Genomic DNA, 12,028 nt, shown 5'->3' with positions numbered 1-12,028 from the left:
GCTGGCCCCTGGCGGGCTGTGTCCCTGCCCTCAGGTACCTGTATCTGTATCCGCATTTGCACATGTGTGGATTTGCACAGGTGAGCATACCGCTGTGTAGAGACAGGCCTGACTGGTGCTGTCCTGGCCCCTCCCCCCATGCCCTGTTCCTGCTCAGCTGCTGTGGGATGAAGGGGATTTAGCTCCTTCACTCATTAAATGTCAGAAGGCATCACTGTGGAGGGAATCAAGCTCTGGCTGCTCCAGTGTAATTGGGAGCCTCCCGAGGCGCTCAGAGGCCCCCAGCCCCTGCCCCCAAGGGATCTAGAGGCCCTTGAACACAGGCAGAGGGAAGAAAGGCAGAAATTGTGTGTGCGTGTATGTGTGTGGGAGCAGGGAGAACAGGGAGGGGAACTCATATGCCAGAAACCCCCAAGCCCCAGAGGAAGGAAGCTTGCAGAGAAAAGGGATGGGCAGAGAAAGTGGATGGGCGGAGGGGGAAAGATATGGAGCTTGGGTCTGGCTCAGCAAAGATAGAGTCCCTTTGGCAGAGGCACCCCAGGTGGGTTCCAGGCTGGGGCTGAGGTCAGCAGACTGGAGGGATTGGGAAGGCCGCATGTGACAGGCTGGAGTAGGGGGAGCAGAGGAGAGGAATGAGCTGGTCCAGGAGCCACACGTCAGCATCCTGGAACCGCCTGCGGGCCGGAGGGGCAGCAAGATTTCATCTGGCTAAGATGGGGTTATTTGCTTGGCCTTAAGTGACTGAGGAGGAGAGGATCTGGGAGCCAGCTCTGCCCCGGCCAGGTGAGTCAGAAAAGCGGGACAAGAGTAGAATCTCCTTGATCATGGAGCTTAAAGGTCCACAGATGAGACCCATTGGAAAAGCAGAAATGGACAGGAGCTGGGAGCAGCTTGTGCTGGTTGTGAGCTCAGGAGCTCCAGAAGGCAGGAGAGGATGATGGAGAGGTGAGCATGAAGGGCATCTTTGGGCTGAGGCTGCAAGACAGGAGCGGCTGCCCAGGAGCACCTCGGAGACCGCTGCGCTAGAGCAGGCAGGGCAGGCCAGGCGTGGATTTCAAAACCTACTCAAAATCAAATGGCACCAACGTGGGAATCTGCCAGGTCTAGCACTGATGGGCAGGGACACGCGTCTCCAACACGCACGCCCCAGCTTCCCTCGCTCATCTCCTCTGCTCCCCGTCTCTGCAGTCCCCCGCTCTGTACAGTGGGCTCCTCTCCTCCACTTGCTCTCCCAGTCGATCCTGGCTCATCCCAGTTCTCACTAGGGTGTGTCATCATCAGGTGGAAGTGTCTCGCTTTCTCTGTCACTCCTCCAGCCACTCGGCCTTGCCCCCTGCATCCCTCCTCAGCTCTCCCGGATGTTCATGGATGTCCTGTTCCCACACTGGATGACATCACTAGCCATTGGACAACCTGCCCCAGTCTTTGGCCTCTGGGGTCTTTGACTTCGTTTCCACAGACCCTCGCTCCTGTTCCGCCTCAGCTGCCCTCTCTTGTCTCCTGACGTGGACCAGGCCATCAGCCCGGTTCCGCTTGTGCCCTGCAGACTGCCGGTCCTCGCAGCTCACTCTCTCAGCTGTGTCTGCTGCACCTGCTCTTTACCTGCACCACTGAGTCTGCACACCTGCTTATCTCTGCATCCATCCTCTCCCTCTGTTTCCCTATAGGCAGTGCCATCCTCCCAGCCGGGATCAGTCCTACCTGTGACTGTAACCCACTCCTTCCTACCTTCTCAGGAGCCCTTACTATTGATCACATCTACTTCTTCCCTATATGCTGACTAACATTTGTTGAGTGCTTTGTAAGCTCTTGGCGCCAGTGTGATCAGGCAGGGCTGTCTTGATCCTGATCTTATTAAAGAGAAAACCAGCCAGCTGATCCACAGACATTGAGGGAAGGATCTAGGGAGTTGGTCCGTGCCATCAGATTCCAGAGCTCATGTGGGGGACCGCCGTCATGACCACTCCATCCTGCATGACTGCCTCCACTGGTATCGACACGTGGCCATCTCTCTCGAGTCTCCCTCAGCTCTCCTCCATGAGTCTTCACATGACCTTGCTCTTCTGATCCTGTTTCCTTCCTTGCTTCTTGTGACATCACTGCCCCCACCACCTTCTGTCCCCGATTTCCCTTCTGTTTCCCTCCAGTTTCTCTGATGGTTCTTTCACAGTCTCCTCGGTGGCTTCCTTCTCTGTTGTGTTGTTAGTCGCTTAGTCTGACTCTTTGCAACCCCATGGACAGTAGCCCACCAGGCTCCTCTGTCCATGGGGTTCTCCAGGCAAGAATACTGCAGTGGGTAACCATTCCCTTCTCCAGGGGATCTTCCCAACCCAGGGATTGAACCTGGGTCTCCTGCATTGCAGATAGATTCTTCACCATCTGAGCCACCAGGGAAGCCCTCCTCTCCTCTTCCCTATCTCTAGATGGGGGGTGGGGCGCTCAGACTTGTTCCCTGTCCCACTTCTCAGGCTCCCTCCTCTCCCTGGACAAGGCCCCCAGCTCTAGAACTTGTATCTCCAGAGCAGACCCTTCTTCTAAACTGCACCCCCCACCCCCGCCACATGTAGCTAACTCCCTGCTCACTGATGAGCCCTGCTTATCCCAGAGGTGCTGCAAACTCAAATTTCTAAACGGGAACTTGTCATTGCTTCACCTTTGTAAACGGTACCTGCCTCACTTCACTGGGCAAGCCGGAACACTACAGTGCTTCCTACCTTTCGCCTCTCCCTTTCTGACCTCCAGCCTTCCCCAAGCCCTGTGGCCCTGTCACCTCAATGTCACTCTTCTCTCCATCCATGGTCGCCCCGTAGCCTGAGCCATCTCCTGCCATCTCCTGCAGGGATAACAGCAGCAGCTGGGATGATGTTTCTAAAGTGCAGATTGAACTGTGGCACTCCCCTGCTCAAACCTGCCTCCCCCAGGGGCTCTCCTCTTCCCCACCCCCAGGATAAAACCAAAGTCTTTATGTGGGCCTGAAAAACCCTGCCTCAGGGGCCCTGGTTGCCATCCCATGACTTTGTTGATCGTGATGCAGTCCTTTGGCCCACGGTGGCCTCTCTCGGGAAGCCATCCTTGACGGTCTCAACCCTGTCTCAGCTACATGTTCCCACGGCGCACCGCCCTTCTCCTTTGCTCAGACCTGTGAGTGGGCTTGTGGTTCCTTCTCAAGGTCTGTTTTCTTGACTAGACCGGAAGTTGCCCCTGGGCGCAAGGCCTGCCTGTTGTGTTCAGCTGTAGGCAGGGAGGCAGCTTGGACTTGAAGTCAGGGCACGGATTTGGGTGTCTCTGAAGTTCAAGAATTCACGGCATCGCAAAGTGAAAATAACTAGGATTGCGGAGGGGGTGAGTGGTTAGGTCTGGGGCTGGGGTTACATGTGTGCTGGGGGGACAAGCTTCCAGACCCACAGGACAAGAAAGTCCCTCCCCTGGGGCACAGACCTTGTCCTTTTGGAGGGACAAAGAGGTGCCACCCTGGGTGCTGGTAAGATGGGAAGGGCTGGGACAGCCTGGCTCAAAGGATGACTGTGGACATCCCCACTCCCACCCCTACCCCAGGCCCTGCAGCTATGGCAAAGGAGGTCGGGACGCCCACGATGAGGAGGAGCTGTATTTCCACTGTGAGTTGTCTGGGCCTGGCCCAGGGCGGGGTGGGCACCACCTCACCTTACTTCCTCAGTCCTCTTCCTGACTCCCCTTGCTTCAGTTCAGTTCAGTTCAGTCACTCAGTCATGTCTGACTCTTTGCAACCCCATGGACTGCAGCACACCAGGCTTTCCTGTCCGTCACCAACTCCTGGAGTTTACTCAAACTCATGTCCATTGAGTTGGTGATGCCATCCAACCATCTCATCCTCTGTCGTCCCCTTCTCCTCCTGCCTTCAATCCTTCCCAGCATCAGGGTCTTTTAATGAGTCAGTTTTTTGCATCAGGTGGCCAAAGTATTTATTGGAGTTTCAGCTTCAGCATCAGTCCTTCCAATGAATATTCAGGACTGATCTCCTTTAGGATAGAATGGTTGGATCTCCTTGCAGTCCAAGGGACTCTCAAGAGTCTCCTCCAACACCACAGTTCAAAAGCATCAATTCTTTGGTGCTCAGCCCTTGCATACCTCCCCTTTCCTACGCCACTGCTCCAACCACGGAGGCCCTTTTCCTCACTCCTGTCTCTTTGTCCTCATTGCCAGTCAAAGTCCCAACTCGCCGCACGTTCGTGGATCCCCAGAGCTGTGGGGACCCGCTGCAAGCCGTGCATCTGTTTGCCAAGGAGCTGGATGCGAAAAGCGTCACGCTGGAGAAGAGCCTTGGAACAGGCAAACTGGGCACCCGGGGAAGCCTTGTCTATGGGGAAGCCCTTCCTCTACCCACTGCCAGCCCTCCCTGGAAGCCCCTCCTCCACCCCACCCCACCTCTATCCTTTTAGCCTGCCTCCACCCCAAGTCCCACCCTCATCTCTGCAGGCCTGGCCTTCATCCAGTCCCCACGCTGTCCAGGAAGCCCCCACCTCCACATCAAGCTGGGCCTCTGCCCACCAGGGTCCAGGGAGGGAGGTGAATCTGTGAGCCTGCCTTCTTACCCTTTACCTGCCCCCAAGGTCAGAACTCTCTCCTTTCAGGCTCTTTCAGAGATGGTTCTGCAGACTGCCACTGGCAGAAGTTTGGTCCCAGGCTTTCAAGGCCCGATGGGGAGGGGCGTTTGCAAGATTGGGGTCCAGGCATACCTGAGTTCTAGCCCTGGCTCTGCCACTGACCAGGGGCTCGTCCGTCTTCTGCTCCGAGCCTCAGCTTCGCATCTGTTAAATGGGCATAATATCTGTCTCAGAGCTGCTGTGGGAGCGTCCCAGCGCAGCCCAGGGCCTGGCTCCTAGCGAGTGTGTGCTCTCTCATGATCAGCGCCCTGGCTTCCTTGCTTCGTGTCTGCAAGCCCTCCCGCCCTGTGCTGAGAAAGCAGCGCTTTCACCAGGAGCCCAACGCTCTACCCCAGCACTGTTGGCAGACTCGCTGGGCAGAGGCCAGAAAGGGGCAGCGTGGTGGAATAGATGTCGTGGCGCAGCACGCCTTTGATGTGCTGGCACGTGCATAGTCCTCTCTTTGAGGCTTTGAAGTTTCCCACCGGGGGAGGCAGGGAGGACTCCGCATTTCACAGAGGAGAAAACTGAAGCCATAAGAGGGGCAGAGCAGACGGTCAGTACTCAGTTCACCAGGATTTGAACTCAGATGCCCCGAGTCCCAGGCCAGAAAGGGCCCTTGAGCCAGAATCTGCTCACCCTGCCTGGGTTGGCCAAGGCCGCGGCCTCCGGGGGGTGTCTGAGGTGCTGTTCTCCCCCAGGGCGGTTTGGGGAGCTGTGCTGCGGCTGCCTGCAGCTCCCGGGCCGCCAGGAGCTCCCCGTGGCCGTGCACACACTGAGGGAGGGCTGCTCCGACTCGCAGAGGCTCAGCTTCCTGGCCGAGGCCCTCACCCTGGGCCAGTTTGACCACAGCCACGTGGTGCGACTGGAGGGCGTGGTCACCCGAGGTAGGGCCGGTGCTCCACCAGCGTGGGTGGGTGGGGGAGTGGGGGAGGAGTCCGTGGTGTGGGAAGTGGGGTGCGCCACGCCCCCAGGCCCTCTCTGCTCAGTCTTGGGAGGGCGCCCCGACGTGGCCCAGCATGGGGAGAGGAGCTCAGCTCTCCATCACTGACTCAAGTGACCTCTGACCCTGCGTGATCTCTGGATGTGTGGTGACACTCGGGGAGTGCATCCCTGGTGATTTCCCCCAGCTAACTTGCTGCACATCCTCACCTTGGCCTTTGTCCCCCTCAGGCGCCACCTCTCCTGCTGTTCAGCAGAAGAGGGCAGGCAGGAGGGGGGCGAGACTCAGGGAGCTGGGCCCTCGGTCCTGGCCACCTTGGCATGGGGCGGGGAGTGGGGATCACGTGTGCTCACAGAGGGCAGCAGGCGCCTGAGCATATATGTCCCCCTCCCTGAGCACAGGAAGCACCCTGATGATTGTCACCGAATACATGAGCCATGGGGCCCTGGATGGCTTCCTCAGGGTGAGTGGTCTGGGCCCCAGGGGGTGCCAATGACCGAGGTTCTCTTGATCCCTCACTTTTCCCTTTGGTGGGACTTGGGGTTGGCCTCATCCTTTGTAGAGATGCCCTCTGGCCAGGCTGATCTGGCAGGTGACATGGCCAACTGAAGCCCAGAGAAGGCCATGACTTCCCTGGGGTCACAAAGCACCAGGGAAGCGAGGGTGCAGCCGGGCCTCCATCTCCTCCTCCCTCCCAGCGGCATGAGGGCCAGCTGGTGGCCACACAGCTGATGGGGCTGCTGCCCGGCCTGGCGTCGGCCATGAAGTACCTGTCGGAAATGGGCTACGTCCACCGGGGCCTGGCTGCACGCCGGGTGCTGGTCAGCAGCGAGCTCGTCTGCAAGATCTCTGGCTTCGGCCGGGGCCCCCGGGACCGAGCAGAGGCGGTCTACACCACCATGGTGAGGGAGCCCTTCCCCGCATCCCCCTTCTCCCTGACTCCCGCCCCTCCCTCCAGCTGTCCGTGCCAGCGTGGGCCTCGCCTGTGGTCCCCTTGTGGGTTCTCCCTTAGATGAGCAGCTGCGGGCATGGCAGGTGGGGTAGGATCCCGTGGTGCTCTGTGGGTGGGGAACGCTGGCTGCAACTCCGGCCCCTCCTGCCCCTGAGTGGCCGGCCCGCCTGCCTGCAGAGTGGCCGGAGCCCCGCGCTGTGGGCCGCCCCCGAGACGCTTCAGTTTGGTCACTTCAGCTCCGCCAGCGACGTATGGAGCTTCGGTGTCGTCATGTGGGAGGTGATGGCCTTCGGGGAGCGGCCCTACTGGGACATGTCTGGCCAAGATGTGAGTGACTGTGGTGGCTCCAGCGCCTTGCTTTCCGATCCTGTTGCCCTCTGACCTCAGGCCCCAGCTCCCTGACCTCAGCCCATGAACCCTTGACCTCTTAGCTCCAGGCCCCTCTTCACTGTCTACTGTTTCCAGTCCCTGCCTGGCCACCATTTGAGTCTTCCTGGGGATGGGGTAAGTGTGTGTACTGGGGGACCTAAAACCTCCTGTCTGCCCACCACTCCCCTCTCCCGCCACGGCCTAGGTGATCAAGGCTGTGGAGGATGGCTTCCGGCTGCCGCCGCCCAGGAACTGCCCCTCCCCGCTGCACCGACTGATGCTTGACTGCTGGCAGAAGGACCCGGGTGAGCGGCCCAGGTTCTCCCAGATCCACGGCCTCCTGAGCAAGATGATGCAGGACCCAGAGCCCCCGAGGTGTGCCGACACCACCTGTGCCAGGTACGGCGCCACCTCACCTGTGCCAGGTGCCTTCCCAACTGTACCGATACAGCCGAACCCTCAGCTGTCCATGCGTGCCCTCCCACCCATGTACCACACCCACCTGTCCTACCCCACCCGTGCAGATATGACTGCTCGCTCAGGTGCCCCAGGCAGATCTAATACCCCCACCCGCCTTAGGCACATACAGCTTTTCATCTCAGTCATTTCTGCTTGTCCTGGGTTTTGCCCCACGTATCCCGGGTCCAGTGACCACGTAAGTAAATGTGGTGATAGTCCTAACAAATCTGCAGTTCGGATAATACAAGTCACCTCCCCAGCTCACCTGCGTATATCCTACCCCAGACCGTTCCAGACCCTCCCGGCGCCTTTAGCTGGCTCCTGTACAGCCTCTCCACCTGCCCTGGTGTCGTGAACCCCCGCCTGGCTCTGAGAACACCTGGGACCCTGACCCTGGGACTCGGTCATCTTCTCAGATACCTGTCCTCAGATGACCCGTCCGTTATCTTCTCAGATGATGTCGCCTGTCCTTTTTCAGATGGTCGCTCCTCAGGAGAGTGACTGGGTCTGAGCCCCAGGTCTCTACTGTCGACTGACCACAGCTCCTCCACCCCCCCGCCCCCAGGCCTCCCACGCCCCTGGAGGACCGTGCCTTCTCCACCTTCCCCTCCTTTGGCTCTGTGGGCGCGTGGCTGGAGGCCCTGGACCTGGGCCGCTACAAAGACAGCTTCGCTGCTGCGGGCTATGGGAGCCTGGAGGCCGTGGCCGCCATGACTGCCCAGTGAGTCTGAGGAACCGGGGGGCCCTGCCCCTGCCTGCATGGGAGGCCCAGCTTGTCCTCATTCTGGGTTGTTCCCTGGCGGGGTGGAGTGGAAGGGAGAGAAGACGGTGGGGATGGGCCAGCTAGATCTGACCAGCCTTCTTCCCAGGGACCTGGTGAGCCTGGGCATCTCATCGGCGGAACACCGGGAGGACCTCCTCAGCGGGATCAGCGCCCTGCGGGCCCGGGTGCTCCAGCTGCAGGGCCGGGGGGTGCAGGTGTGAGCAGCCCCACTCTTCCGGCCAGGATCCCAGGGGGGCCTCCAGCCCCCAGCCCCACCCAGGACCCCTGCTGGCTGTGTTCCATCTGTGCAGAAGGGAGAGCCCAGAGCTTACATGGAGCCGCAGTCTTTCCCACTTCCCTGCCTGTTCCCCTCACTCCCCCTGGTCTGAGCACCTTGGCCGACTCAGTCCCCACCTAGAAAAAAGGTTCAACTCCTGGGGAGGACCCCTGAGGTAACAGTGGAAGGAAATACAGGGTCACAGAGACCAAGGTGGGCAGGGGCAGGGAGGAAGATGTAGCTTTAAATGGCCTGATTCATGCCCTTCTGTCTTCTGCACCCACTGGAGTCTGGGGCCCACCCCAAAGGGTGCCCTCAGACCAGTGGGCACCATGGGTCCCCAAGGGATGGGCTGCTCTGGGACCTAGCAGGGACCACCCGTCCTTGTGGGCTGTGGCTCCTCAGCTCCCTGTGATCCAGCTGGGCTGTGTCTGGACCCTGGTCCTGAGACCCAGGCAGGCAGAAGTGGTGCTGAGCTCAGGGGCTGGACCCTGAGACCCCAGACTCAGGAGCTGATTTCTGCTTCCCCCACCCTTGAGGCGACCATTCTGGGTGAGGGTCCTGGTGCTCTTCTGAGGTCCCATTAGGTGTCCCCTACTACTTTGCATTCCTTTTATAAACTCACTGGCCAGGACATTTGGGAGGAACATGAGGATAGAGGTTTTCTGCCCGGGACTCCAAGAGCTTTGCTCCCAGCCCTGGGGATAGTGACTCTCAGAGAAGGAGCTTCTCTAACGGGCCAGTTCAGTCCTTACCGTACAGGCAGGAAAACCAAGGCTCAGTGAGGAGTCGGGGCCAGAGCTGGGCGTGTGCCCATGGGCCCAACTCCTGATCCAGAGTGTGGCTCCGGGGAGTCCTTGGTCCTCTGTGTTTCACCAACACTCTTCCTAGAGGCAGCCCAGGGGTACTCCGAGGTGACCCCTCTTTTGCAAGCTTCAGCCCCTGTACCACCCAGCCCTCATGAAATGCCTCTCCCCTCTGGGTCCTCTTCTGCAGGGCTTTGGCAGGAGTGGTTGCGCTGAGCTGACTCCAGAGCTCCTCATCCAGGAGGGCTTCCTGGAGGTGGGAGTGATCATGAGGCCAGGGCTTTCGTAGGACAGAAGGCAGGCAACTGGCCCTGGAGAGGGTCACCCCTGACATACACCTGCTCTGGGGTGTGGCTGTGTGTGGGTAGGATGGGATGGGGTGGGAAGGGTTCAAGGGCTACAGGAAGGGGTGAAGGAGACACAGCTGGCCCTTGGAGGGGCCAGACGAGGCAGGGAGATGAGCTCAGGCTCCAGGAAGTAGTACTGGCAGACCTTGGGGCCTGAGGGCTGGTGGGCCAGAGGGGCAGATGGGCACTCTGGATGTGTGTAAATGGAGGGGTGTCTGGGAAAGTTCCCTGGCTGAGTCTGATACATTCATTGAATGGGACCTTGGAGGAGCTGGGGGAGGACTCTTAGGGTTGATGGAGGGCCTAGGACAAAAGGAATCCAAGCAGAGGGGCCTGCAGAGGATCCTGGAGGGAGGAGGAGGCAGCACATCCCTGGGAGTGCTCCGTGGTGGGGGTGGGGCCTCCCAACAGTGCCTTTAGCCTCATCCTGCCAAGCAGGGCAGGAGTCTCCCAGCCCCGCTCTCCATCTCCTGAGCACCTGTCTCGGCTCAGTGTCCTGGGGGTGCCAGGAGAGGCTGAGACACTGCTTCTACCTTTGACAGTGCTGGAGGGTCCCTTGCCAGTGCCCTCCAGACTCTGCCCCCACTGCCCCCAGGAGAGCCTGGAAAGGACACACCAGCACCCCGTCTTGGTGGAGGGAGCCTCGCCCCGTCTACAGCTGCATCAGTCATGCTCTGGGGGCCAGGGTGTCCCCCCACCACCAGCTGTTCTACAGAGTCCCCTGGCTGTGTTGGCAGGACTTCGGTGTCCAGGGTAGACCTCCCTTCCTGTGAGGAGTGAGGTCCCAGCATCCTGATGGGTCCCAGGCCTCAGCCCCGCACAGGTTGCCGGTGTGTTGTGGGCTGACGGCTCCCTGGGAGCCCTCTGCAGATCTATTTTTATATGGAACATAATTATTCAGTGGATAGAGAGAGGCGGCCTGCAACCTGCTCCCAGCACCCACATCTGAGCCCACCCAGGGAGGGAAGGGCTGGTTGGGGGTGGGGAGAATGGTTCCTTTGACTAATTCTGGAGATGTTTTTATATTTCTTGGGATCTATATGCAGGACAAAGAAATAAAAACTTGTCTGTGCCTGTCAGTATGGTGCCTGTCAGTGACAATTGCTTAAACATTAAACTTGAGTGGGAGGGTTTTACACCACTACTCCCCCAGAAAATGTTTGTCTGTGATCTCTCAGCGAGAGACACATTTAAGAGATAGGGTGGTGTGACTGGGGCACCCATAGGGGTGAGTACTGGATGGCTTCCCTGAGGAGGCAGCACTCCGAGGTGCCATTCCCTGAGATGGACCACTTAAAGGGAGGGGAGCCAGGTGGGTAAGGGATGAGGAGGGAGCTCGGTTTTGGACAAGCTAAAGTGTACATCCAATACTGTGAATAAATGATGCCGGGGTGATGTCCTGTCACACCCTCCCCAAGAGCTAGCCCTCCACATAAATGACTTAACCCTTCGTAGGGCCTTCCCAGGTTGCGCTAGTGGGAAAGAATCCACAAACCAATGCAGGAGATGTAACAGACACGGGATCGATCCGTGGGTCAGAAAGATCCCCTGCAGGAGGAAATGGCAACCCACTCCAGTGTTCTTGCCTGGAGAATCCCATGGATACAGGAGCCTGGCAGGCTACAGTCCATGGGGTCACAAAAAGAGTCGGACACAACATACATGCAACCCTTCATAAGGCAATACGTTTGCATTTCTTCCAACAGGCAGTCCCAAGTAGGGCTTCTGGGATGATCAGGGGGTCTGTAATGGTAAAGCATGACACTTACTGTTCACTGGAACCCTAGGATTCTTTGAAACTCCCCTGGTGATGGGGAGGCCGCCAGGCTGCCACCTCCTCCTCCTCCCTCAGCCCAGAGCAGCTCTGCTTTTTTCATACACACAGCAGAGGCTACAAAGTAAACTGCCCACAGGGATGAGGTAAGAATTCCCCTGAATGGGAAGAAGACTCTGAGGGTCGAGGAAAACTGCTATACAGCTCCTGTTGACTGGCCCCTGTTGCTGAATCTTATTTTTGGTGACTAGTGAACATTTTGAGGTCAGGAAGGGCGGCGGTAAGGAGATACCCCTCGTCCAAGGTAAGAAGCAGAGGCTGTGCTTTGCTGGAGCAGCCGTGAAGAGATATCCCACACCCAAGGTAAGAGAAACCCAAGTAAGACGGTAGGTGTTGCAAGAGGGCATCAGAAGGCAGACACACTGAAACCATACTCACAGAAAACTAGTCAATCTAATCACACTAGGACCACAGCCTTGTCTAACTCAATGAAACTAAGCCATGCCCGTGGGGCAACCCAAGATGGGCAGGTCATGGTGGAGAGATCTGACAAAATGTGGTCCACTGGAGAAGGGAATGGCAAACCACTTCAGTATTCTTGCCTTGAGAACCCCATGAATAGTATGAAAAGGCAAAATGATAGGATACTGAAAGGGGAACTCCCCAGGTCAGTAGGTGCCCAATATGCTACTGGAGATCAGTGGAGAAATAACTCC

General features: G+C 58.5%; 1 protein-coding gene across 1 annotated transcript in view; it reads left to right on the top strand.

The window, feature by feature from the left end:
* The window catches only part of EPHA10 (EPH receptor A10), a 44,697-nt gene extending 34,080 nt beyond the window's left edge, over nucleotides 1-10,617 (top strand). The window contains exons 9-17 of the mRNA XM_086394241.1: nucleotides 3,556-3,617; nucleotides 4,183-4,308; nucleotides 5,324-5,509; nucleotides 5,967-6,028; nucleotides 6,264-6,467; nucleotides 6,695-6,844; nucleotides 7,092-7,285; nucleotides 7,911-8,066; nucleotides 8,215-10,617. Of these exons, the coding sequence (XP_086250367.1) occupies nucleotides 3,556-3,617; nucleotides 4,183-4,308; nucleotides 5,324-5,509; nucleotides 5,967-6,028; nucleotides 6,264-6,467; nucleotides 6,695-6,844; nucleotides 7,092-7,285; nucleotides 7,911-8,066; nucleotides 8,215-8,329 (1,255 nt within the window). The 3' untranslated portion in view covers nucleotides 8,330-10,617. The remainder of the gene's footprint in view (nucleotides 1-3,555; nucleotides 3,618-4,182; nucleotides 4,309-5,323; nucleotides 5,510-5,966; nucleotides 6,029-6,263; nucleotides 6,468-6,694; nucleotides 6,845-7,091; nucleotides 7,286-7,910; nucleotides 8,067-8,214) is intronic.
* Nucleotides 10,618-12,028: the final 1,411 nt, after the last annotated feature.

This window comes from Bos grunniens, chromosome 3 (assembly GCF_055505025.1).
Source record: "Bos grunniens cultivar Pamir isolate PY7600 chromosome 3, Bosgru_T2T1.0, whole genome shotgun sequence".
NCBI classification, from domain to species: Eukaryota; Metazoa; Chordata; class Mammalia; order Artiodactyla; family Bovidae; genus Bos; species Bos grunniens.
The sequence above is the reverse complement of the archived record's forward strand: the minus strand, read 5'-3'. Positions and strand labels throughout refer to the sequence as shown.